Here is a 27,243-nt window from a genome sequence, read left to right as displayed (position 1 = left end):
TTCGGGTAAGCGTTCTCCAAGGTGGCCTTCGCGACACACGACAGCGCAGAGTCGCTGAGCAGAAACTGATAGCCAAGTTCCGCACACACGAGGACAGCCTCAACCGGGTTATTGGGTTCATGTCACACTATTTGTAACTCCCACAGTTGCGTGGACCTGCAGAGTTTCACTGGCTGTCTTGTCTGGAGACAATACACATCTTTTTAGCCTGTCTTGATGCTCTCTCCACTCACATTGTTTTGTTTCTTAAAGACTTGATTAGTTGTAAGTATTCGCATTCCAACCATTATTCATGTAAATTGAGTCTGTGTCTTTATAAGCTCTGTTTGTGAACAGAATTCCCACTCACCTGAAGAAGGGGCTTAGAGCTCCGAAAGCTTGTGTGGCTTTTGCTACCAAATAAACCTGTTGGACTTTAACCTGGTGTTGTTAAACTTCTTACTGTGTTTACCCCAGTCCAACGCCGGCATCTCCACATCATGACTACAGGGGAGGTCCCAGAAGATTGGAGAATAGCCAATGTTGTTCCTTTGTTTAAGAAGGGTAGCAAGAATAATCCAGGTAATTACAGGTCGGTGAGCCTTACATCAATGGTAGGGAAATTATTGTAGAGTATTCTTCGAGACAGGATTTATTCCCACTTGGAAATAAGTGGACATATTAGCGAGAGGCAACATACTTTTGTGAAGGGGAAGTCGTGTCTCATGAACTTGATCGAGTTTTTCGAGGAAGTGATGAAGATGGTTGATGAGGGTAGGGCAGTGGATGTTGTCTACATGGACTTCAGTAAGGCCTTTGACAAGATCCCTCATGACAGACTGGTGCAGAAGGTGAAGTTACATGGGATCAGAGGTGAGCTTGCAAGGTGAATACAGAACTGACTTGGTCATAGAAGACAGAGGATAGCAGTGGAAGGGTGCGTTTCAGAATGGAGGGCTGTGACAAATGGCGTTCCTCAGGGATCAGTACTGGGACCGTTGCTATTTATATATAGAAATGATTTGGAGGAAAATGTAACTGGTTTGATTAGTAAGTTTGCGGACGACACAAAGGTTGGTGGATTTGCGGATAGGGATGAGGACCATCAGAGGATTGAACAGGATATAGATCGATTGGAGACTTGGGTGGAGAGATGGCAGATGGAGTTTAATCCAGACAAATGTGAGGTAATGCATTTTGGAAGGTCTAATACAAATAGGAAATATGCAGTAAATGGCAGAACCCTTAAGAGTATTGATAGGCAAAGAGATCTGGGTGTACAAGTACACAGGTCACTGAAAGTGGCAACGCAGGTGGAGAAGGCAGTCAAGAAGGCATATGGCATGCTTGCCTTCATCGGCTGGGGCATTGAGTTTTAAAAATTGTCAAGTCATGCTGCAGCTATATAGAACCTTAGTTAGGCCACACTTGGAATATAGTGTTCAATTCTGGTCGCCACACTACCAGAAGGATGTGGAGGCTTTGGAGAGGGTACGGAAAAGATTTACCAGGATGTTGCCTGGTATGGAGGGCATTAGCTATGAGGAGAGGTTGGAGAAACTTGGTTGATTCTCAGTGGAACAACGGAGGTTGAGGGGCAACCTGATAGAAGTCTACAAGATTATGAGAGGCATGGACAGAATGGATAGCCAAAAGCTTTTTCCCAGGGTGGAAGAATCAATTGCTAGGGGGCACAGGTTTAAGGTGTGAGGGGCAAGGTTTAAAGGAGATGGATGAGGCAGGTTTTTTACAGAGGGTGGTGGGTGCCTGGAACACCCTGTCGGGAGAGGTAATGCAAGTGGGTACGATAGTGACTTTTAAGGAGCGTCTTGACAAATATATGATATGGGCGGGCGGCACAGTGTTAGCATTGCTGCCTCACAGCGCCAGGGTCCCGGGTTCGATTCCTGGCTTGGGTCACCGTCTGTGTGGATTTTGCACTTTCTCCCTGGGTCTGTGTGGGTTTCCTCCGAGTGCTCTGGTTTCCTCCCACAGTCCAAAGAAGTGCGGGTTAGGTGGATTGGCCATGCTAAATTGCCCCTTAGTGTCAGGGGGACTGGCTGGGGTAGATGCATGGGGTTATGGGGATAGAGCCTGGGTCGGTGCAGACTTGATGGGCCAAATGGCCTCCTTCTGCACTGTAAGGATTCTATTCTATGATGAATTGGATGGGAATGGAGGGATATGGTCCTCGGAAGGGTAGGGGGTTTAGTTGAGTCGGGCAGCATGGTTGGTGCAGGCTTGGAGGGCCGAAGGGCCTGTTCCTGTGCTGTAATTTTCTTTGTTTTTGTTCTTTGTTCTCTGATTCAGTGATCACTGCTCCATAAATGTTCCCCAAATGACATTTGATCCACATGATCTACCTCATTTCCCTGAATTAAGATCCCGCAATTCCCCTTCCTCATTGAGCCAGAATTTACTAAAGAAAATTCTCCTGAATAGGCTTCAGAAACTCTTTGCCCTCTGTACCAATTACACTATTACTATCCAAGTTCAAATTAGGATAATTTAAGCCTTCCAATATCACTCATATAATTATTCCACCAATCTGTAATTTCCCACAAATTTGTTCCTTTATACATTTTATTCCACTAATTGGTGGCCTATCAAATACACTAAGTAGTGCAATGGCATCTAAACTGTTTCTTAATACTTACCAAATAGATTCTGTACTAGACCCATCCATGACATCCTTCTTCTCCAGCGTTATAATATTCTCCTTAATCAATATCTAACCCTAACCCTCACCGAAGGGAAACAACCATTCCCTACTCGTCCTATCCAGGCCTCCCCTTGTATCCAGGGATATTTAATACAAGAAATACTCAGCTGGTCTGATAAGTTTATTTATTAGTGTCACAAGTAGGCTTACATTAACACTGCAATGAAACCACTGAAAATCCCCTAGTTGCCACACTCCGGCGCCTGTTCTCGTACACTGAGGGGGAATTTAGCATGGCCAATGCACCTAACCAGCGCGTCTTTCGGACTCTGGGAAGAAACTGGAGCACCCGGAGGAAACCCACAAACACAGGAGAATGTACAGACTCACTTACAGACAGTGACTCAAGTCAGGAATTGAACCCGGGACCTTGGTGCTGTGAAGCAGCAGTGCTAACCCCTTTCTCAGGCTATATCCTGGTTCACATTCACCTGTTAAATTATTTTAAAATCTTAGAAATCTAACAAACCACCCCTTGAAGAAATTGATCCTGGCTCTGTTGAAACGCAATCCATGGTGCAGGCCCCATCTTCCCAGAACCAGTCCCAATATCCCAGTAACCCAAAGCCCTCCCATTCTCCAGCCTCTGTCACCTGCTGTATCACACTATTTCTATGCTCACTAGCATGTGGCCCTGTGAGTAATCCAGAGATTAATATCTTTCAGGTGCTGCTCTCCTATCTCCCTAAATAAACCCCTCTTTATACTTATGGCATTGGTAACAAAATTGTCTATGACCTCTTCCTGCTCACCCTCTCCCAACGGGCTGTTCTGCAGCTGCTCAGTGATATCCTGGACCCTGTCACCAGAAAGGCAACACACCATCCTGGAGTGACATCTGTGGCCACAGAATTGCCTCCCTGTTCCCCTAGCTATCGGATTCCCTGTAACTTGTTGCTTTCAGCTCAGCACATAATTCAAGTGACTGTCTGATCTCCTGGCAGCTTTATGATACCTTTGTACCTGTTCCTGTAATATTTAAGCCATCATATCAAATCAGAGTTTGACTGGTGAGCAACAAGGATTATCCACTGACCATTTGGCTGCAACTTTAGTGGGGAACCCAAGCACATACAAACAGCATGCATATGATGGCAACCATGCTGCCATACAAATCATCGATGAGCCGAGCTTTGGTGCTCAAGCAATGGTTCTGTTGCCTGGACCACCCTTGGGGGCAGTGCAGTATTCACCAGAGAATGCCATGCTTCCTTGTGACCTGCATGACTTTGCTGTCATGAGGGCACAGCCCAAGTCAGCAGGAATATGGCAAGCAACTGAAAACAAGTAGAAAGCAGGAAGATGTGTACAGGCAATAAACACTTGAGGTTTTGTACCTGAATGACTGGAATCTGAGTCATTTTTTATTCATTCGTGGGACATGGGCGTCATTGGCTGGCCTGCATTTATTGCTCATCCATTGTTGCCCTTGAGAAGGTGGTGGTGAGCTACCTTCTTGAATCGCTGCAGTCCATGTGCTGTGGGTTGACCCCAATGCCGTTAGGGAAGGAATTCCAAGATTTTGACCCAATGACTGCGAAGGAACGGCGGCGATATATTTCCAAGTCATGGGGTGGCATGATGACACAGTGGTTAGCACTGCTGCCTCACGGCGCCAGGGACCCAGGTTCAATTCCCGGCTTGGGTCACTGTCTGTGTGGAGTTTGCACATTCTCCCTGTGTCTGTGTGGGTTTCCTCCTGGTACTTCCAGTTTCCTCCCACAGTCCAAAGATGTGCTAAAGTTCTCCCTCAGTGTACCTGAACGGGCGCCGGAATGTGGCGAGTAGGGGATTTTCACTGTAACTTCATTGCAATGTTAATGTAAGCCTACTTGTGACTAATAAATAAACTTTTTTCAGGATGATGAGTGTCTTGGACGGTATCTGCAGGTGGTGGTGTTCCCATGTACCTGCTGCCCTTGTCCTTCTAGATGGAAGTGGTCGTGCGTTTGGAAGCGCTGCTAAGAATCTTTGGTGAATTGCTGTAGTGCATCTTGTAGATAGCACACACTGCTGCTAATGAGTGTCGGTGGTGGAGGGAGTGGGTGTTTGCAGATGTGGTACCAATCAAGTGGGCTACTTTGTCCTGGATGGTGTCAAGCTTCTTGAGCGTTGTTGCAGCTACACCCATCCACGCAAGTGGGGAGTATTCCATCATCACACTCCTGACTTGTGCCTTGTAGATGGTGGATAGGCTCTGGGGAGTCAGAAAGTGAGTTACTTGTCGCAGTATTCCTAGCCTCTGACTGCTCTTGTAGCCTCTGGTAATGTGGTGAGTCCAGTTGAGTTTCTGGTCAATGGTAACCCCAAGGATGTTGACAGTGGGGGATTCAGTAATGGTAACGCCATTGAATGTCAAGAGGCGGTGGTTAAAGAATCTCTTATTGGCGATGGTCATTGCCTGGCATTTGTGTGGCATGAATGTTACTTGCCAGTTGTCAGCCCAAGCCTGGATATTGTCCAGATCTTGTTTCATTTGAACATGGACTGTTGCATAGAAATCATAGAAACCCTACAGTACAGAAAGAGGCCATTTGGCCCATCGAGTCAGCACCGACCACAATCCCACCCAGGCCCTACCCCCATATCCCTACATATTTTACTCGCTAATCCCTCGAATCTGCGCATCCCAGGACACTAAGAGGCAATTTTAGCATGGCCAACCAACCTAACCCGCACATCTTTGGACTGTGGGAAGAAACCGGAGCACCCGGAGGAAACCCACGCAGACACGAGGAGAATGTGCAAACTTCACACAGACAGTGACCCAAGCCGGGAATCGAACCCAGATCCCTGGAGCTGTGAAGCAGCAGTGCTAACCACTGTGCTACCATGCCGTCCCGTTTCAGTATCTGAGGAGTCGCGAATGGTGCTGAACATTGTGCAATCGTCGGCGAACATCCCCACTTCTGACCTTATGACGGAGACAAGGTTATTGTTGAAGCAGCTAAAGATTTTGGGCCGTGGGACAATACCCTGAGGGACTCCTGCAGAGATGTCCTGGAGCTGAGATGACGGACCCTCCACAACCACAACCATCTTCCTGTGTACGAGGTATGACTCCAACCAGTGGAGTGTTTGCACCCTGATATCCATTGATTCCAGTTTTCCTAAGGCTCCTTGGTGTCAAGGACTGTCGCTGTCACCTCACCTCTTGAATTCAGCTCTTTCATACATGTTTGAACCAAGGCTGTAGTGAGATCAGGAGCTGAGTGACCCTGACGAAACCCAAACTGGGCGTCGCTGAGCAGCTGCTGCTTGATAGCATGTCAATGACCCCTTCCATCACTTCACTGATGATTGAGAGCAGACTGATTGGGCAGTAATTGGCTGGGTTGGATTTGTGCCGGTCTTTGGGTACAGGACATAGCTGGGCAATTTTCCACATTGTTGGGTAGATGCCAGTATTCTAACTGTACTGGATGAGCCTGGCTAGGGGAGCGACAAGTTCTGGAGCACAACTCTTCAGTACTATTGCCGGAATGTTGTCAGGGCCCTTTGCCTTTGCATTATCCAGTGCTTCCAACCGTTTCTTGATATCACGTGGAGTGAATCAAATTGGCTGGTGACTGACATCTGAGAAGCTGGGGACCACTGGAGGAGGCCGAGATGGATCATTCACTTGGCACTTCTGGCTGAAGATTGCTGCGAATGCTTCAGCCATGCTGGAAGGCTAAATGCATATGGCTGCAAAGTGGTCATCCAGGCTGTATTTAATCAAGAGGAGACCGCAGGGTGAGTAGAATTGAAAGAAGTACAAGTAAATTGGTGTTTTACCTGGGAGGTGTTTCTGGGGTCCTAGAGAGAGGGAAAGGTGGAGATAAAAAGGCAGTGTTGTATCTCCTGTGTTTGCATGGGATTGTGCCATCAGTTGGGAAGGGGGTTTGAGGGCAATTGAGGAATGGATCACGGTGCCTGGGAGGGAATGCTGAAAGGGGAGGGGAGAAGATGTATTAAAAAAAAAACAAAGTGCTGATGAAACTCACCCGCTCTGACAACGTCAGAGGAGAGTTTTCGAAACTGGGAGAAGAAGATGTGTCTGATGATGGCATCACACTAGAGGTAGGGAAGGCAGAGGGCGATCCAGTGAATGTGGAAGCTGATTGGATGCAAGTTGAGGACAAGGAAAATTCATAGAATCATACTGCACAGAAGAGGCCCTTCAGCCCATCGAGTCCACACCAACACATTAGAAACACCTGAACTCTCGCCTAACCCCATCTGCCAGCACTTAACCCTGAATGTTATGACGTGCCAAGTGCTCATCCAGATACTTTGTAAAGGATGTGAGGCAACCTGCCTTGACCACCCTCCCAAGCAGCGCATTCCTAACTGTCACCAACCACCCTCTGGGTAAAAAGATTTTTCCCCTCATCCCCCTTAAACCTCCTGCACCTCACCTTGAGCCTATGTCTCCTTGTGACTGACTCTTCAACTAAGGGGAACTGCTGCTCCTTATCCACTCTGTCCATGTTCCTCATAATCTTGTGCACTTCGACCAGGTCGCCCCTCAGTCTTCTCTTCTCTAACGAACACAACCCACGCCTACGCAACTTCTCTTCATAACTTAAATGTTCCATCCCAGGCAGCATCCTGATGAATCTCCTCTGCACCCCCTCCAGTGCAATCTCACCCTTCCTATAATGTGGCGACCAGAACTGCACACAGTGGTCTAACCAAAGTTCTATACAACTACAACATGACTTTCCTGCTTTTATGACCTATGCCTCGATTGATAAAGGCAAGTATCCCATATGCCTTTTTCACCACCCTACTAACATATCCTTCTGCCTTCAGAGATCTGTAGGCAAACATGCCAAGATCCCTTTGTTCCACAGAACTCCTCGTGTCCTACCATTCATTGAGCACTTTTTTGTCAAATTACTCCTTTCAAAGTGTATCACCTTACACTTTCCAGGGTTAAATTCCATCTGCAACTTATCTGCCCATTTGGCAATTCCGTCTATATCTTCTTGCAGCCGAAGACACTCCGCCTCATTGTTAACCATCCGGCCAATTGTGTCATCCGCAAAATTACTAATCCTTCCCCCCGCATAGCCATTTATGTCATTTATATAAATGACGAATAAATAAGGGGGCCAACAAAGATCCCTGTGTTACGCCACTGGACACTAGCTTCCAGTCACTGAAGCAGCCTTCTGTCATCACCCTCTGTCTCCTACAACTGAGCCAATTTTGAATCCACTTTATCAAATTATCCTGTATCCCATGTGCATTTACCTTTTTTTTACACGTTCTCCCATGTGGAACCATGTCAAAGGCTCTGCTGAAATCCATATAAACTGCATCAACTACCCTCGTCTATACGCCTGGTCACCTCCTCAAAAAATTCAATCAAATTTGTTGGACATGACCTACCTCTGACAAAGCCATGCTGACTATTCCTGATCAAGCTTTGTCTCTCCAGTGGAGGATAGATGCCCTCCTTAAGAAGTTTCTCCAATTGTTTCCCTACAACTGATTGAGACTCACTGGTCTATAGATCCCTGGTTTATCTGTACAACCCTTCTTAAAAAGTGGAACCACATTAGCTAACCACATTAGCTCTTCTCCAGTTGCTGGCACCTCCCTCGTGGCCAGAGCGGAATTGAAAATTTGGGTCAGAGCCTCTGCAGTCTCTTCCCTTGCCTCCCACAGCAGCCTAGGGACAATTCATCTAGACCTGGAGATATATCCACCTTAAGGCTGCCAACACATCCAATATCTTGTCCTTCCTTTGTATTGTTCTGGGAGGGAGAGGAAGGAATGGATGCAAAAATGTGGGAAATGGACCAGACCTCCCAGACCACTTCCTATAAGAACCTCAATTCCGTTAGTTTCTTTGTTTTTGTTGAATCTGTTCTGACAATGCCTCTTCCCTTTCAGTGCTTCTATGCATCTCATATTTTCCTCAACTGAAGGTTACCACGGTGGCACAGTGGTTAGCACTGCTGCCTCTCAGTGCCAGGGAACCCAGGTTCAATTCCGGCCTCAGATGTGTGGAGTCTGCGCATTCTCCCCATGTCTGCGTGGGTTTCCTCCGGGTGCTCTGGTTTCCTCCCACAGTCCAAAGATGTGCGGGTTAGGTTGATTGGCCATGCTAAATTGTCCCTAGTGTCAGGGGGATTAGCAGGATAAAGGTGTGGGGTTACAGGAATAGGGCCTGGGTGAGATTGTGGTCGGTACAGACGCGATGAGCCAAATGGTCTCCTTTACTGTAGAGATAGATTCTATGATTGCCCTATTTGGCAGTGCTCTTCACCATGTTTATTCAATTTCCTCTTCTTCTGAACTCAGCATCGAGTTTGACATCTTCAGGTTGTGATTTCTTCCTCTTTTTTGGGCTGGCAGCTGTTGGTTGTGATTCTGCCAGTCCCGCTTACACCTCTTCTGGACCCATCTTTTCTTTCTTTAACGTGCCCCATTACCACCACCTTTTATCTTGCAACATTGTTTCTGTTGTAATTTAATCCCTCCTGTCTTCACCCTATGATAAACCTTATTTCCTGTTCCCTATCCTCCTGTTCCTTTATTTGCCTCAACAACTTGCTTAAAATTTCAATTTGAATGTTATGTGAAATACAAATGCACAAATATGTGTAGTCCTAACCAGAAAACCAGCACCAATGCATTTAAGGGAAAATGAGAATGTACAAGAGTAGGATCTGTTGTTGATAGAGGTAGATGGAGGCTCGTGTGGAACCTGAACGTTGGCGTAGAGCTGTTGAGCCAAATTGCCTGCTGTAAATACTGTGTAAACTTGTTTCTTTTCGCGTTTTAAGTGAAAGTAAAGTTTAACACCTTTGTGAGCTTTGAAGTATTCAGTCATTCATTAGTATGGTTAAAGCTTCATTCATTAGGAAACCATGGCCAAAATTCTCTGGTCAAGCACTCCCTGTTACCACTGCCTGTGAGAACGGAGAATTTGGAACTCCGCCAAATCTCCATTTACTCCAGTGGGAATGGAGAATTCCAGCTGCAGGCGTGGTCAGAGTCCCGGGCTATATATCTGGCCATGTTTTTCTTAGTTGATTAGTGTTGCTGTATTTTCTAGTCTAGGAATTTTTAGGATTTGCTAATCTCATTGCAATGGCAGATTGTCATCAGATTGTGGATCAGACACTTCCTCACAAGCTTGTTGTACTCCTTCATTTAATTTAAATTTATATTCCCAAAAGAAAATTACACTAAACCTGGGTTTTCCTGTTGCATGTGAACACTATGTGCTAATGTTTGGATGAAAGAGTTTGAATAATTAACCACAGAAATAACATACTTGTTCATAAATTGAGATTCTGCCAATAGCAGTCTGTTTATTTGATTTCAGCATTGTCACCAAGTATAGACTGCCAAAAATGTTGTTTGTTAGAATTCAAAAATGTAAATTGACTGTCAGGATAAATTGAAAACATTTTTAAATTAATCATAAAACTAGGTATTTAAAAAGAGCTAATTGCTCTTACATTTGCAGAATAAACATCCTGTATCCAAGAAGTAGGAACTCCGGCACTCATTATTTTAGCAATCTCAGTATCATAGAACTTCTATAGCACAGAATGAGGCCAACTTAGTTTCACATCCAGGTTTTCTCCCCATAATTCTTAAATATATGTCTGATTACCTTTTAAAAGTTCCAGTGAAAACTGATACCACCTCCTTTAGGTAGCCATATATCCCTTCATCTGAAGTCATTTCCCCTCCAGTACAATAGTCAATTATATTAAATTTGTGTCCTCTGATTACCAACCCAGAAGAAATAGTTTCTCCCTGCTTGCTCTATCAAAATCCCATATCCGTTTGAATGCCTCCATTAAGTCTCCCTTTAATCTTCTCTGCTCTAAAGAGAATAATCCCAATTTCTGTCATGGCTCAACAACTAGTACTGTCACCTCTGAATCACAAGGTTGTGGGTTCAAAGTACCATTGTAGGATTTGAGCAAAAAAATCAAGACTCTCACTCCACTGAAGAATTATGAAGGTGCTGCACTATTGGAGTTGCAGTCTTTCGGATGAGACATTAAAGTGAGGCTTTGTCTGCCCTTTCAATCAGACATTTAAGATCCTGCGGCACCATTTTGAAGAATAACCAGTGTTCTGGATAATATTTATACCCCAATCAACATCACGAAAACAACAGATGATGCTCACATTGCTGTTTGTGCAAGCTTGCCAAGTGGAAATTAGCTTCTGTGTTTCTAACATTGCAACTTTAAAATAGTGCTTCACTGGCTATAAATATCTTTGAAACATCCTGTGGCCAGGAAAAACGCTACATAAATGCAAGTCATTTTTTTCTTTCCAATCTCTCTCTGTATCTGAAGTCCTCTCATCCATGGCATCATCCTGGTAAAATCACCTCTGTGTTCTCTCAGGATCTTGACATACTTCCTAAAGTATGATGCCAAAATTGTACCCAATGCTCGAGTTGAGGCTTGACCAGAGATTTGTAAGTGTTCAGCATGACTTCTTCGTTTTGTATTCACTGTCCCTGTTTACAAAGTCATGTGTCCCATTTGACTTCTTAACTGTCGTAGCAGCTTGCCCTACCACCTTGAAAGATTTGTAAATACTTCTTGAGGGAGTTCCTCACCCTCATTTGGCTGACTGAGTGATGTAAAGATGATGTGAGTTTATTCTTCAAAGCAAACTGACAACTTTACATGCATCAAACCTGTATATGCTGTGCTAGATGGTACAGTAGGCATACGAGTAGAAGCCAGTTGGCATTCACACAAGTTAAAAGCTGCAAAAGGTTATTAACATGAGGAAGGTATAGGAAAGATAACTTGGGGCTACTCTTTAAGAAATCATTGTTCAATCTTGAAACATTTTTGAAGTTGATAGGCTCTGAAATTAAAGAGAACCTGTGAAACAATAACTTAAAATGGCTGTCCTTTTGGAAACTTAAAATATTTTTTGGAGATAAGTTTATTATTATTAGTGTCACAAGCTAGGCTTACATTAACACTGCAATGAAGTTACTGCAAAAATCCCCAAGTCGCCACACACTGGTAGCTGTTCGGCCATGCTAAATTCTTCCTCAGTGTACCTAAGAGTTGGGGACAAGAAACACTTTTTTTTTTGTTCACTCTTTATTGAATGCTTGTGTTAGTGTCCAAAGTTGTACTCACCATTCTGTGTAACTGAATTTGTAGGATAAGTTGGCCCTCCTTTCTGTGCAATGTGAGGGGCACTGTTGGAGATCACTCTCAGCGGTGATAAGTCAAAGTCCTATAAGGACTCTGCCAGCTGACACCCTGAGATGGACCCACATTTGGATTGTATTGACACTACCCTTTAGACCCTCATTTTCTTACTTAACTGGTTGTCCTCACCACACCCAGGACATTGGGCCTTCAGACCACACTCTCCATGCTCAACCCTTTTCCCTCCCACTGACTCAACCTTGCTGGTTGTGCGCTTCCATGGAAGCTGCCATTTTCCAGCTCCTCTTCCTTGGTCTATTGAGTTAAACAAGGAAAATCACTGACCATGCACACAATTTGCACAAAGCAGACTAATGTTATCACCTTTTAACAAATGTAAACAGGGCATGTAATAATTCTGTAAACCAGCAGTTTACAGCATACAAATTGATACCTGGGGACCTACAACAGGCTTGAACCCTCCTGCTACTCACTCCCCATTAGGTGAGCTTCAGCTTGCTCAGTAAGGGAGTCTGTACTCCACAAAGCACAGTAAGAAGTCTCTCAACACCAGGTCAAAGTCCAACAGGTTTATTTGGTAGCTCAAGCCTGGTTTGTGAGACTTCTTACTGTGCTTACCCCAGTCCAATGCCGGCATCTCCACATGTCCACAAAGCACACAGGGTGCAACAAGTTTCTTGAGCGCTTCTGGCTTTATCTTGAAGGTAGGACTTTATTTTTTTTAAAGTTTTATGTTAACTATTCTGGTGATTGAGTCAGAACCATCCGAGGTCTCTGACTCTTAACTCCGTTTCGGAGGGCTCCAGGCACAGGGGAATCACCCATTGGAAGTCCAAACTTCCCAGGTCGTTCCTGCTTAGTCAGTGTGGGGGAACTTCTGAGGCGTCACACATCTGGGGCCATCTGTTGTAGCTTTGAAATGTAAAAAATCCCAGCAGCTTTTTTAGGGAGAGAATTCCAAATTTCTCTTGTGTTTTGTGCCTAGGGTGCAGGTTAGACTCACTGTTGCTGAGGAAATAGTTTCTCTCTATCTGCCTTATCAATCAAATCCTTTAATCATCTCAAGCACCTTCACTCACCCTTCACTTTTCCCCACTCCCAGATAACTAATAGGGCATGGGAGAATCTCCCTGTTATTAAACTTTGCTAACAACCCAGTGAAATACCTCTGAACGTTTTACTATTTTAAATATATAAATGCAAGCCACTGTCTATCATTCCCTAATTTAGTGTTCCTGTCTTCAGGCCTATTATCTGAATTTTGACAAAAATAACAATAGCAATGGTGAGGAATGTAACGCTCATATTGTGCTGCAGGGTAAATATGTATGTATCATTCCTTTACTGAACTGTAAAGTCCCACTTGAAGGTACTTGATAGTGAAGTAGGAAAACATTCCAATTTGACTACTATAGTCAAATTCGTTACAATGAAGGTTTAGTTTGTTCCAGCATACTGCTGAGCAAGGCATGTATTTTAAGATATGGCAGGCATATAATTCCAGCTGTTTTAAGTTGAAACCAGTGAGAAGCAATCATGACTCCCTGAACCAGTTTGGTTTGGTGGGTCGTAAAGAGTTGCAAAAAGGATGGGAAAAATAAACAAATCAAGTTCTTAACCAATTACTATTGCTTTGAATTCAAGCCAGACTTTGCCTCCTACTGATTACTATTTTGCTACTACGTGTTATTTTTGATATCGATTAGTGCAGTTCTTTCAGAATTAAAGCTGCTGAATTAGTTACAACTTGAAAATAACCCTTTTCTCACTTAGAGAATTCTTAGCTGTTTTCCTGCAACAAATGGTTTTATTTAAATGGCAATCAAAGCAGGTCTTTTTTTCTCCTTCCAGCTAGCATATTACCTTAATGATTTGGATTTAGGCTGTAAAAGTGTGTGTTAGATAAGAGTTGTAAAATAGCCTTGTGTGCTAGTGTGAAATGTAGTACTTTTACTTGGCAGAACAGCCATCCACTTACAATAGTGTCTGATTGTCACTATTGTAAGATGTGTTCACAAACAGTGCAGGATCTTGGACAGCAAACACAGAGACAAACTTAGGAGCTATTGTAAGTTGTAGCGTGGCCTGTAGTGACAGCTGTTGGCTGTTTTGAATCTACATGAGCTGAAAGGAGACGCCACAGCAGAAATATGACTGGAGCCCAGATGTCTGGAGTAGTAGTATCTGTGAAGAAGTAAAATGATGCTGACAGCTGTACATGACAAACTGCTGGTCAGTAGGCACAAGAAAACAAATCTGAAAAAAAAAATTACTTATTTTCCAAACACTTGTCACAGAAATTATGCACTTATTATCCCTTCCTACCAGATTTGTGCCACAGTGTAATACTTTCTCTCAGTTTCTGACTTCGTTCATATTAATGCCTATATTTTGAACTATGGCAAGGTTTTCCTAGGCAAGTTGCAACAATATGCACTTGTGCCACAATTGAAAGGAAATTCACACGTGACTCGCACACTGGAGACTACAGTTCATAAGTCATGTAAAGTTGAGCATAAAGGATAGTCAGTACAGTGAGTAGATTGGCTTCTTCAAGTTTATGTGCTTCAAGAAGTTAACAATGTCAGACAATGTAGATGTTATCAGGTTTTAAAAATAGGAATCTAGGATGATTGTGCTGAAAAGTTCAGTCTTACTTTTCAGTTATACTAGTATTGGAAATGTTTTCAGCATTTATATTTTTTGCAATATTCTAACGATCAATATATTAATACCTCATTAAACAATATATTTTGGCGTATTTTACTGCAATTGAATCTGCAGTCATTGGTTCCACTGAAATGAACACAAACACTGCTTTTGAGTTTCTTCCAAAGATGAAATATATGAGAACATGACTGAATAAAAAACCTCTCCAACCTGCCATCAGTGTCTCATTTGCACAAGTGATTTGTTCCCTCTTGGAAAGATATCTTAAGTCACTTATTTATAGTCATTTGTTATATGTCCTGAGGCACACCCTGTCATCTAAGTATATAATTAAACAAAACTTTAATCATAGAATCCCGATAGGCCGAATAACCTCCGCCTGCATCGAAAACTATCCCACCCACGCTCTATCCCTGATACCCCATGAATTTGCCCTGCTAATCCCCCTGACACTAAGAACAAAAAGAACAAAGAACAATACAGCACAGGAACAGGCCCTTCAGTCCTCCAAACCAGCACCAATCATGTGTTCCTAACTAGACCATCCGTTTGTATCATAAGACCATAAGACATAGGAGCGGAAGTAAGGCCATTCGGCCCATCGAGTCCGCTCCACCATTCAATCATGGTTGATTTCAACTCCATTTACCCGCTCTCTCCCCATAGCCCTTAATTCCTCGAGAAATCAAGAATTTATCAATTTCTGTCTTGAAGACGCTCAACGTCTCGGCCTCCACAGCCCTCTGTGGCAATGAATTCCACAGACCCACCACTCTCTGGCTGAAGAAATTTCTCCTCATCTCTATCCCTCTATTCCCAGTCTGTTCATGCGGCTATCTAGATAGGTCTTAAATGATCCTAGCGTGTCTGCCTCAACCACCTTGCTTGATAGTGCATTCCAGGCCCTCACCACCCTCTGTGTAAAATATGTCCCCCGCATATCCATATTGAACCTTGCCCCCCTTACCTTGAACTTATGACCCCTTGTGTTTGTCATTTCTGACCTGGGAAAAAGCTTCCAACTGTTCACCCTATCTATGCCCTTCATAACTTTATAAACTTCTATTAGGTCGCCCCTCAACCTCTGTCTTTCCAGGGAGAACAACCCTAGTTTACTCAATCTCACCTCATAGCTAATACCCTCCATACCAGGCAACATCCTGATAAACCTTTTCTGCACTCTCTCCAAAGCTTTCTGGTAGTGTGGCGACCAGAACTGGGCGCAGTATTCCAAATGTGGCCTAACCAATGTTCTATATAACTGCAACGACATATGCCAACATTTATACTCTATGCCCCGTCCAATAAAGGCAAGCATGCCATATGCCTTCTTCACCACCTTTTCCACCTGTGCTGCCACTTCTAAGGATCTGTGGACTTGCACACCCAGATCCCTCTGTGTGTCTATACTCTTGATAGTTCTGCCATTTATTGTATAGCTCCCCCCTGCATTAGATCTACCAAAATGCATCACTTCGCATTTATCTGGATTAAATTCCATCTGCCATTTCTCCGCCCAATTTTCCAGCCTATCTATATCCTGCTGTATTCTCTGACGATGTTCATCACTATCCGCAACTCCAGCAATCTTTGTGTCGTCCGCAAACTTACTAATCAGACCAGCTACATCATCTTCCAAATCATTTATATATATCACAAACAGCAGAGGTCCCAGTACAGGGCCCTGCGGAACACCACTAGTCACCTGGTGTTGTTAAAACTCTTACTGTGAACACCACTAGTCACAGACCTCCAATCAGAAAAAGACCCCTCCACTGCTACCCTCTGTCTTCTATGACCAAGCCAGTTCTGTACCCATCTAGCTAGTTCACCTTTGATCCCGTGAGATTTAACCTTTTGCACCAGCCTGCCATGAGGCACCTTGTCAAATGCTGTACTAAAATCCATGTAGACGACATCCACAGCCCTTCCCTCGTCAATCATTTTTGTCACCACCTCAAAAAAAAGGGGCAATTTGCCATGGCCAATCAACCTATCTTTGGAGTGTAGGAGGAATCTGGAACACCCAGAGGAAACCCATGCAAACACGGGGAGAACTTCACGCAAACAGCCACCGGAGACCAGAATTGAACCTGGCTCCCTGGCACTGTGAGGCAGCAGTGCTAACTGCTGAACCGCCATTTCCTTGTTACTCCTTTCAACACTAGAATGTCTTCCCTTATCAGTACTACCATTCCACCTTCCTTTATCTCTTTCTTTAGGGATACCTTATATCCTTGAAGGTTAAGGGTCCAGTCCTCATAGTTTTTAAGGTACATTTCCTTACAGTACGATATAATGATGCCACTACATAATAACATTATTCATGTTTTATGGCAGAAGTGTTTGGGTAGAGTCACAGAGGTTTACAGCATGGAAACAGGCCCTTCGGCCCAACTTGTCCATGCTGCCCAGTTTTTACCACTTATCTAGTCCCAATTGCCCACATTTAGCCCATATCCCTCTATACCCATCTTACTCATGCAATTATCTAAATGCTTTTTAAAAGACAAAATTGTACCCACCCCTATTACTGCCTCGGGCAGCTCCTTCCAGATACTCTCCACCCTCTGAGTGAAAAACTTGCCCCTCTGGACCCTTTTGAGCATCTCCCCTCTTCTTGCAGTACAATTGTTTGATTAGCACTAGGATCTTCCTGCAATAGAAGCATTTGATTGTGTCCAGGGAGTAAATTATATTTTGGACTATTCAATTTTTATGCATATAAACAAGATCAAGATCAGTTTATTAGGTGGCTTCATGAAAATCCATGTCAAAGCATCAAATGTTCAGGTAAATGAGAATAATGAATGACAGTCAACTATGAAGCAACTACTTGTATTCCTGTTGGGGGGGAAATGGTGTCGAGAATGTTGTTACAAACTCTTTTCAAACTCTAATAATTTAAACTGTACGGTATGTTTTGGAATGGAAGGAATTATAAATGTTGCTCATAACCTTAATTATCCCACATTATTAAACTGGTCTCGTCTTTACATCATTTCAGGCTTTCTTTGAGTTTTGCCTACTATTTCTTCTTTACATGCTCTGCAAGCATTAGGCCAGTGGCTCTTACGGTTTTTATGGGACCTCTGAGATCTGGCACAAGTTGGAATTCTTTTTCCTTGCCTGGATGTAGATTTTGCCACTATATCTCAGCCTTCTCCCAGAATGTGTCCATCTACAATCCTGATCACCCAAGTGCTTCGGGTCTCTGGGTTGACCCTAATATTGCCTCGCCTCTCACCACCTACTCAATTCCAAAAACTCAGAATGCCCATTCTCTTCTAGTCTGCTGCTTTCTCTTGCATTGCATCAGATCTTGTATAACCTTTCCTCATTTGATTCTGGTTCCATTCACTGAACTGCTGCCATATTTCAACATACCCTGAGCTAAGACACAGAAAATTGAGTATGCCAGTAAAGCAAGAGTTGTGAAATCCATTTAAAGACATTAGGAAATACGCAGTACAGGCAAAAGACAGAGGAAAGACTACCTGCTGAATAGAAAATTCCAGTTGGTGCTAGAGAGGGCCTTAATCAGAACCATTATTGGCTACCTGTTGCTTGAGGATGGGTAGCCATTCCATACTTTGATCTGACCTTTTGGAAAGTGGCTTAGGGATGGAACCATGCAATTGGGAAATCCCAGGCTTGCCTACTTCTGGTCCTGCCTCAAAGAGAAATGATCAAAATATCCATAGAGAAAAATAGTGCAATACAAGTAGAAAGACAAATAAATAAACTGGGAAGAAAGAGAGAAATAGTTATTTTCTCCATGGAAAATCAACTATTTAATGCTAATCATTATTATTGTTTCTTTTTGCAGAGATACAATAGAAACTGTCACAGAATTGTATAACGAAGTGGATGAGGGAATCCATCAGCTGGTTATGTTATCGAATAAGTGCATTCAAGAACTAGAGTTTCTGAAGGAATTCAAAGCACATGAAAGAGAGTTTAAGGAGGTAAGAGATTAACAAACCAGTTGAACCACATGAATTCACAATTGATTCATAAAGGTGTCTTGATCTATTGAAACTGAAGTGACCAGCCAAATATTTTTGCTATTTCAAAACTTTGGTCTGATGAATATTAGGCATAAGAGTAAGCCATTCAGCCCTTCGAGCCTGGTCCACCATTCAACAATATCATGGTTGATCTGTCTCTCAACTCCATTTGCCTGCCTATGCTCTATATTCCTTACAAAACTCTATCTCCCTTGTCCTTGATAGCTCCAATTCCATTAGCATTGATGAAAAGTGTTCCAAATTTATACGTTTTGTATGGAAAAATTGTAAATTGATTTCGTTTCTGAATGACGACTCTAATTTAAGATAATTTTCCTTCGTTTTTGCTTTATTCTGTTCCTGTGATATTTTCTTATGCTGTAGAAATAGATGTTGTTGTTGTTGTTGATTTGTCAACTAGAGGAATTAGTTGTTCCATTTTTTTTAAAACTTTAAATCCTTTTTACATATCAGACATCTCAATAAAATACACCTTCACCTTATATACTCAATGAAAAACAAGTTACATTTATGTAGCCTGTCCTCATAGTTTAATCTCCTAAACTCCAGTATCATTCCAGGTGGCCTGCACTGCTTCATGGCCAATTTACTCATCCTGAGGTTCTGTGCACAATACTGAACGTAGTACTCAGGATGGGGTCTGACCAAAGCCCTATTGAGCTACAGCATAACTCTTCCCAATTGTATTCCAGGCCCCTTGAAGTAAGAGCCTATATTCCATTAGCCTTTTTTGTTTTTGTACCCATTTACTAACTTTGAATGATTTGTGTACATAGATGTCCAAATCTCTGGTTCTCTCGTTCCTAGTTTCTTACATTTAGAAAATACTCACGAGTTTTGGAGGGCTGAAGGGCCTGTTTCCTGTGCTGTACTGTTCTTTGTATTGTTGATAGTTCCAAAGTGGATAACCTCATGCTTGATCAGCTTAATGATTAATTCCATTTGCCATAGTTTCACCTACTCACTTAATCGGTCTATGCTCCTTTGCAACGTCCTGTCCCCCTCTCTCCTTTCCTTCTCCATGAACGACATGCCTTATCTGTATAGCGTGCAAGAAACAATACTTTTCACTGTATACTGATACATGTGACAATAATAAATCAAATATTTCTCCTAACTTACTGCCATCTGTAAATTTAGAAGTACAACTCTATTCCTTCATTGAAGTCCTTTGTAAGTGAAAACTTGGGGCCCTAGGAAACACCTCCTGCCATTAAGTTTACATCTGCTTAATGGATTTTGGTTAGTAAAGTCTTCTGAAAATGATCGTTGCTTCTATTATTGTTCTCTAACCTCCTTCCAATCCCAATTCCTTCTCCCCCATCCATGAAAACATCCCTTCCAACTTGTTTGCAACTGAATTTTGAACCCTCATCTGTGTAACCTTTAACTCTCCTTTCACCATAGAACTTCTGCAGCTGTTAATCTGCTTAACCATTCCTCTCCTCCACTTTTGACATCCTTATTTCTCATAAAACTGCTACTTGCTTCCATCTTGCTCAACTCTGATATAGGCTATATCCTTCAAGTCCAAGGGTTGCAAATATAATCTTGATAAAGTTGTAATAAATATTTGTCCCATTTTATAGCCAAACTCTGTTAAACGGGTACATCCCTTTAATTTGAACTGTTAGAATGTAACCAGTGACAACTTTGTATCGGATGTAATGTGACCAATGATAACGAGCTGTAAGAGTCAGCGGACCCAGTAAACCATGGAACCAATTACAGAATGATGTGATGATCAGCTGACTCACTATAAATAAGAACCTGTGGGAATTGTAGGGAACTTGAATTGGCCCAGGGCGAGGCCCCAAGTTTGAAGAAATGAAGTTTCTTTATTAAACCCTTTCTTTAATTTATAAGTTGGAGTACGTTTTGTTGTATTTTTATTGCCTGCATTTGAAGAGTTCCTTCCGAAGAAACATTGACAGCCAGAAATTCCACTTGCTGTATTGAGTCTGACATTACTCAAGTAAACTAGAGAGCAAATCAGTGCACTGGGGCAGCTTGCACCAGCAGTACAGCACAAAAAAATTGAAGTTTGGCTGAGATACTTGTGTTGCTTCTACTTTATTCATAAGATAATTATGTATGATGGACACCATACAGAAAATCCCAAAAGTTGTTCCATGTCAGTTTCACATTGATTCTTAAATAATTCCAGGATTTTTACTCCACTACTTGAGTCTGTTTATGTGCAAGTTATTTCATATGTGATAAACATGTAGTCCTAAATTTCTTTCATTATTTTGAATTGTGTCTTCTTGTTCTGGTCTTGTAATTTAATGTAATAATTTTCCACATTGCCATTCTGAGTGCTATGCCTGAAGGCAGGTCTTTGGCTCATTCTGTGCTGATGCTTCATCTTGACGTGTTTTTGTAGACAATTTTTGTCAGTGGTGGTTTGCCATTGTTTTTCCATTCTTAGGGGCAGGGCCAGGAGGCAGGTTGCAAGTCTACCTCAGCTGGAATGGGAATCAAACCCATGCTGTTGGCATTATTCTGAACCACACACTCACCATTTAGCCAACTTAGCTACTTTTTCCTTATTGTTTATGGCAAGGTGGCACAGTGGTTAGCACTGCTGCTTCACAGTGCCAGGGACCCGGGTTCAATTCCAGGTTTGGGTCACTGTGTGGAGTTTGCACGTTCTCCCAGTGTCTGAGTGGGTTTCCTCCGGGTGCTCCGGTTTCCTCCCACAGTCTGAAATACATGCTGGTTAGGTGCATTAACCCGAACAGGCACTGGACTGTGACGACTAGGAGAATTTCACAGTAATTCCATTGCAGTGTTAATGTAAGCCTTACTTGTGACTAATAAACCTTACCTTACTTACTATATTGCATAACCATGTAAAACCACCTGTTGGTGCCTCCATTCTGGTTGTAAAGCCCAAGTGATTACTCTCTAGATCAGTCCCCAACTCCAAACATACAGCATTTTTATTGCCTTATACTACACTTACAAAGCAAACTATCTACATCTAAGAGCTTAAAATTACTGTATCAACTGAAAACCTTTCATTTTTAAATTATCATAAGATATAAATGTTCCCTGTGATAAATTTAAGTTGTTTTTACTTGAGCTTTGATCTGTTGAAAAAGTGAAGGACTAGATTCCAATGCCATATTTTGTCATTTTTTCATAGTTACCATATTTTTATTGCCATATTTACATACTATGCTTATTGAATATGCATAAGTTTGTTTGAAATACAAGTCTGGCTTATATACAGCTTCCTTTGTGATATTGCATAATATGGTCCTTTTCAGGTGAGTAGCTGGATAGAGCAGGTTGGAGAGAAGCAACTGGAGAGAAGTAATGAATTGGAGGATTCACTGGAGGCATTGCAAAGCACACAGGGAGAGTTCCACAGCTTTTGCAATGTTGCGTATGTACGTATAAATTGCTTTGCTTGACTAAGTTAATTGACAATGGACTTCGATCATATTTGAGTTTGCTGAAAAAAGCCATTTTGTCCAAGCCTTTGGTTGCGTACTCATCAGGAAAGTTGCAAAAATACCAATATCAGGGGAACAACAATTTTATATTGAATGAGAAGAGGAGGCTGACTGGTTGGCAAGTGGACTCTGTTTGGCAGAAGCATTGCCATAGAGGATGCACCAGTTGAGGGTAAATGACAGTTAACTGGCAAACATTGAAATTTAAACTGGGCAGCTTGACTCTGATAAACACACTGCCCTATAGAATGAGCCAACAAATGGCTATCACCTATTTTGTTTAGCTGAAATAGACACAATGTATGTACATGTTCTTTTTGTCTGCAAAGAACAGGGTCCTTTTGTATTCATATATATGTAATAGACTTGAGGTAGCCTACTTTCACAGATCAATATATGCTTTGGGATTCTTACAGTTCCATATGCTATAAGATTGGTCTTATCAGCGACCTTGTAAATAGGGCCCAAGCCATTTGCTCAGCATGCAAACTTGATGAAATAGGGTGCATCAGAGAGTCCTATGGGAAAATGACTACCCTGATTAGATCATTTTGCGCTGTATATCACACAAACTCATGAACGGGCTTAAGGAAATCACTTTTGGCCTTGAAAAGTGCGGAGTCTACTTCAGATTACCCTGAAGGCTAGGGTTCCTCAAAGATTTGAGCAATATGTGAAGCTAGCTGTTTCTTGCTGCTACTATGCAGTAAGAACACGAGTGTATTCACCACTAACAGGGTGCTGCCTTCAAACAAAAGGGTGTTCTGTCTATCGAGCAAAGAATAACATGGTATATGAATTTCAGTGCCAGTGTAATGCTAGGTATGTAGGCCGTACATCCCAAAGACTGGTAGATCATATCAAACAGCATGTCCCAGCCACTGTTCTCAAAGGGCAAGGTACAGACTGTACCCAACCAGTCTGTGCTTGCAAAACTCAAAACATGGTGTCCAACATCAGATATGATTCCATGATTAAACAACATTTTCTCAATAATCCTCAGTTTGCTAAGAATTACACTGACAACCAAATTAAGATTGTCAGTTAGGCTTGCAGTGTGGTGCATTTGCATGTACTGGAAGATGCATATATTGATACACAAGACCCTCTTTGCAGACAGAAAGAACATCTGCACACATTCCGCGTGTTTCAGCTAAACAAAATAAGTGACAGCCATTCACTGATTCATTCATCAGGGCAAGGCCTTGACCAATCAGGATCAAGCTGCCTGGTTTAAATTTGAAACAATATTTGGCAGTTACCTGTCAGTCACCATCAACTGGTGCATTTTCCATAGTGATGCTTCTACCAATCAGTTTTCTTACCAATGAATCAGGGTTGTCTTTTCATTCTGTATAAGTTGTTGCTTTCCCCTTATATTGCTATTCTTGCAAAGTGTCCTGATGAGCGCAAGATGAAAAGCTTCAACATGTTTTTTTTCAGCAATACTCATTGTTTGATACATTCCTTGAGGAAGTGTTTATTTCCTTTTGCTGTCTACCTGATGAGCAGAACAAAGTCTCTGTGTTGTTGCATAGGATTGAGGGTGACAGTCCAATTTAGAACTGATCCTACATTGATTTGTTATTTTTGCCATCTAATTGGCTATTTTCCCTCGATTCCTTCACCCCACATTCAGAGGATGCAATTGACCAATTTGTAAATATATTTTAATTGCTATTGCTATCCCTCCTTGTTTGGTGCTTAAGGATATTGCTGTTAATCATCTTTAGACAGCTTGGGCAATGATTTGCTCTTTTGGCAAGGCTGTGTAAATGACAAATTTCTCTGTTAATTCACACTTCTGATCATTATTATTGCTGCTAATATATTCAGCATCCTTTTCAAAAGAACTGCCTCATCATTTGCTAGAAATACACATGATAAGGAGGTTGCTCAGAAATCTGAGAGTAAAGCAATGCTTTAATTCAAAAGATTTAATCAGATTAATTTCGAAGAATGAGACATTGCGACATAATTGCAAAATAGGGAGGAGTGACGTGGTTGGATCAGAGCACTGATCATAAATCTCTCAGCTGACCAGCTATATTCAATATATGGAGGCCAGAGTCCTTTCTATTCTGGGACCTTGATTTACAAGTATCAGTCATTGTATAATTCAGAATTAATCACAGTTATTGTCTACCGTAGTGACTTTCTGAACCTAAATGTTAGGGTTTTACAAGAAGATGGAAAATAACTTCAAATGTAGAATTTTACCCACTGGGCAGTTTTAAACCAACCCCTGAAAATGTATATATTTGTATTGAAAGTGCTCCCTCTACACAATTTTTTCATTATTTTGCTGTTATGTTTTCAATCTATGGAACAATGAAGACCAATTAGAATTAAATAGAAGTAATAATCAAAGTTGTTGTATAAGTTCCTAAATTTAAAATTTATGGTTTAACTTAAGTGGTTCAAACTTGAAGTAATTGATGTCCATAACACAATTGTTTAAAAATCTACTTGACAATTTTTAAACTTCTTTTCACTGCTTTCTAACAAAACCTGGAGCAATATTTTGAAATTGGAATTTGAAACAGCTGAGCAGTCTTTATGGAATGCCATAGTAATCTTTAAAAAAAATTATACAATTTCAGAGAAATAATGCATTCTATGTTGAAAATCCTTAAAATAGGTATTTTTATTAAATCTTTAGTTCCTTTTCAACATTAACGCATTCAAAGCTTATGAACTTATTTTTTCCAACTGTATTCTTCACTCGTGCTTCGGTGGCATTTTGCATAGAGCTGCAATTACATTGCTAGGAAGTTATGCTTCAGATTTACAATAAAGTAAAATACATCTCATCAATATTGTAACACCACATTTAACACTGGCAATTACCCAGAAAACATTTTATTGGTGAAAAATAAAATGTTGTTATATCTTTCATGTAGTGCATTAATGTAGAAACGTAGAAAATAGAAGCAGGAGTAGGCCATTTGGCCCTTTGAACCTGCTCCGCCATTAATTTTGATCATGGCTGATCATCAAATTCAATATCCTGATCCCACCTACCCCTGTAAGCTAAGATGCATAGAAATGACAGCTGCTAGGTAATTAAATTAGCTGTTTTTCTTTTGAAAGACAAGATATATGTCTCTCAAGAACAGTATTGCATTTTTTGATTGCACAATAGTTTTTTTTAACTTTTGATGAGGTATCTTCTTTCATTATAGGAGCATTGCAAGAAAGGCAGGGAGATTTTGAAGAACTTGGAAAACTGGCGTGACTTCAAGTCACCAGCATTGCATGTTTTTGAAGGAAGGCTGCAGGCATACAAGAAACAGTTTGATGAATTTATAAAGGACCTGGATGAATGCAGACTGAAGATTAACAGGACTTTAAAATTGTATGAATTCTTTGACCGGGTGAGTGAAAGGATATTAAATAGTTAATTTATTTTAAAGTCATTACAGATAATGACAATTGAAGAGATGATCTGAGCTGATCATCACTTACTGTGGCATTAACAAATTATTTGATGCTTGTATATTTTCCACTACAAATACTAAATTATTGGCATGTGTCAGTCTCTGGAGATAGTGAACTGTGCCCAGGATGTATGTCACATTTATATTGAACATGACTTGTTTTGGCTGTAGAGGCTAATTTATGTGTGGCAGTCCCTTCCACATCTGGAATAGCTAATAGCGTTGGCCTGAGGTAGAGTGATATTTTTTCCTTGTGGTGGGCTCTGTCTTCCAACATCTCTTCTTTTGTCCTTTGCTTTTTCCACTCCACTCCATTCCTGACTACTTGTCTCCTGGCACTTGGGTCAGCAGCCAGGACTTCCCATGTATCAAATCTGATCCCAATTGACTTCAAAAAATATCCATGTAATGCAGATGTGGATGAACAGTATAGCGATTTTGTTTTTTATTACTTCCATATTTGGCTCTGTCTTGTCAGGAGCTACCTAATGTTCATCAATGGCAATCGAGGTGGAAACTGTTCTGCTTTGCTTGGCTTGCATAAGTTGTCTGTGCTTTGATACTATACAGGAGGGTGTGAGAACCCAAGTCTGGTACACATGGAGCTTTGTATTTTGGTTAGTTTGCTGTTGATACACACTGAACCTCAAATTGACATGACAGCTGTCGTCTTGGCAATCTTGGTGCTGATTTTGGCATTAAGGGACAGTTGCTGGTAATTGTTGATCCAAGATATGTGAATTTGGCGATAACCTCCAAAGCAAAGTTGCCAATGTTGATGGAAGGTGGAATCTCCACATCTTGCATCTGGCAAATACTAAATTAGAGTATTAGAAATCGGAGAAAAGAGCATCTTACCTTGTTCTGCCATTCACTAAACTCATGGCTAAATTTCTACCTTCACCCCACCTTTCGTCAGTGTCCAACTATTCTTTGATTCCCTTCATGTCCAAAAATCTACTGATGTCTATTGAAGACACTCAACAAATGCATGTCCACATCTCTTTGGAGAAGAGATCCCAAGATGCTCAACTCTTCTTGTGAGGAAAGTTTCCTTCGTCTCGTTCCTAAAAAGTAACATTCATGCCACACATGTGCCAGGCAATGATCATCTCCAACAGGAGCGAATCTAACCATCGCCCTTTGACATTCATTGGCATTCCCATCACTGAATGCCCCACTATCAACATCCTGGAGGTTGCCATTGACCAGAGACTGAACTGTACCAGCCCTACAAATACTGTGGCTACAAGAGCAGGTCAGAGGCTAGGAATCCTGCAGCGAGTAACTCACCTCCTAACTCCCCAAAGCCTGTCCAAAATCTACAAAGCACATGTCAGGAGTGTGATGGAATACTCTGCTTGCCTCAATGGGTGCAGCTCCAATAAATCTCAAGCGGTTTGACACCATTCAGGGCAAAGCAGTCAGCTTGGTTTGCATCACTTCCACAAATATTAACTCCCTCCACCATTGACACACAGTTGCAGTCGTGTGTACCCCTCCAAGCTACTCACCATCCTGACTTGGAAATATATCACTGTTCCTGGGTCAATATACTGGAACTTCCTCTAACAGCACTCTGGGTATATCTACATCTCATAGGGATGGGCAATGAATGCTGGCCTAACCAGCAAAGCCCACACCCCTTGAATGAATAAAAAAAAGTAGCTGACCCTTTATTCTGAGACTGTAACTCACTAGTTCTGTACTCCCAATGCAGGGAAAATATCCTTATAGCATGTACCATTTCAATTCCCTTAAGAATTTTGT

General features: G+C 41.9%; 1 protein-coding gene across 1 annotated transcript in view; it reads left to right on the top strand.

The window, feature by feature from the left end:
• The window catches only part of plekhg4 (pleckstrin homology domain containing, family G (with RhoGef domain) member 4), a 213,957-nt gene that overhangs the window by 123,654 nt on the left and 63,060 nt on the right, over positions 1-27,243 (top strand). The window contains exons 11-13 of the mRNA XM_078210999.1: positions 18,368-18,506; positions 21,845-21,967; positions 25,219-25,410. Coding sequence (XP_078067125.1) covers positions 18,368-18,506; positions 21,845-21,967; positions 25,219-25,410 — 454 coding nt within the window. The remainder of the gene's footprint in view (positions 1-18,367; positions 18,507-21,844; positions 21,968-25,218; positions 25,411-27,243) is intronic.

This window comes from Mustelus asterias, chromosome 4 (assembly GCF_964213995.1).
Source record: "Mustelus asterias chromosome 4, sMusAst1.hap1.1, whole genome shotgun sequence".
Taxonomy (NCBI): Eukaryota; Metazoa; Chordata; class Chondrichthyes; order Carcharhiniformes; family Triakidae; genus Mustelus; species Mustelus asterias.
Note: the sequence above shows the minus strand (reverse complement) of the source record. Positions and strands in the feature narration are given on the sequence as shown.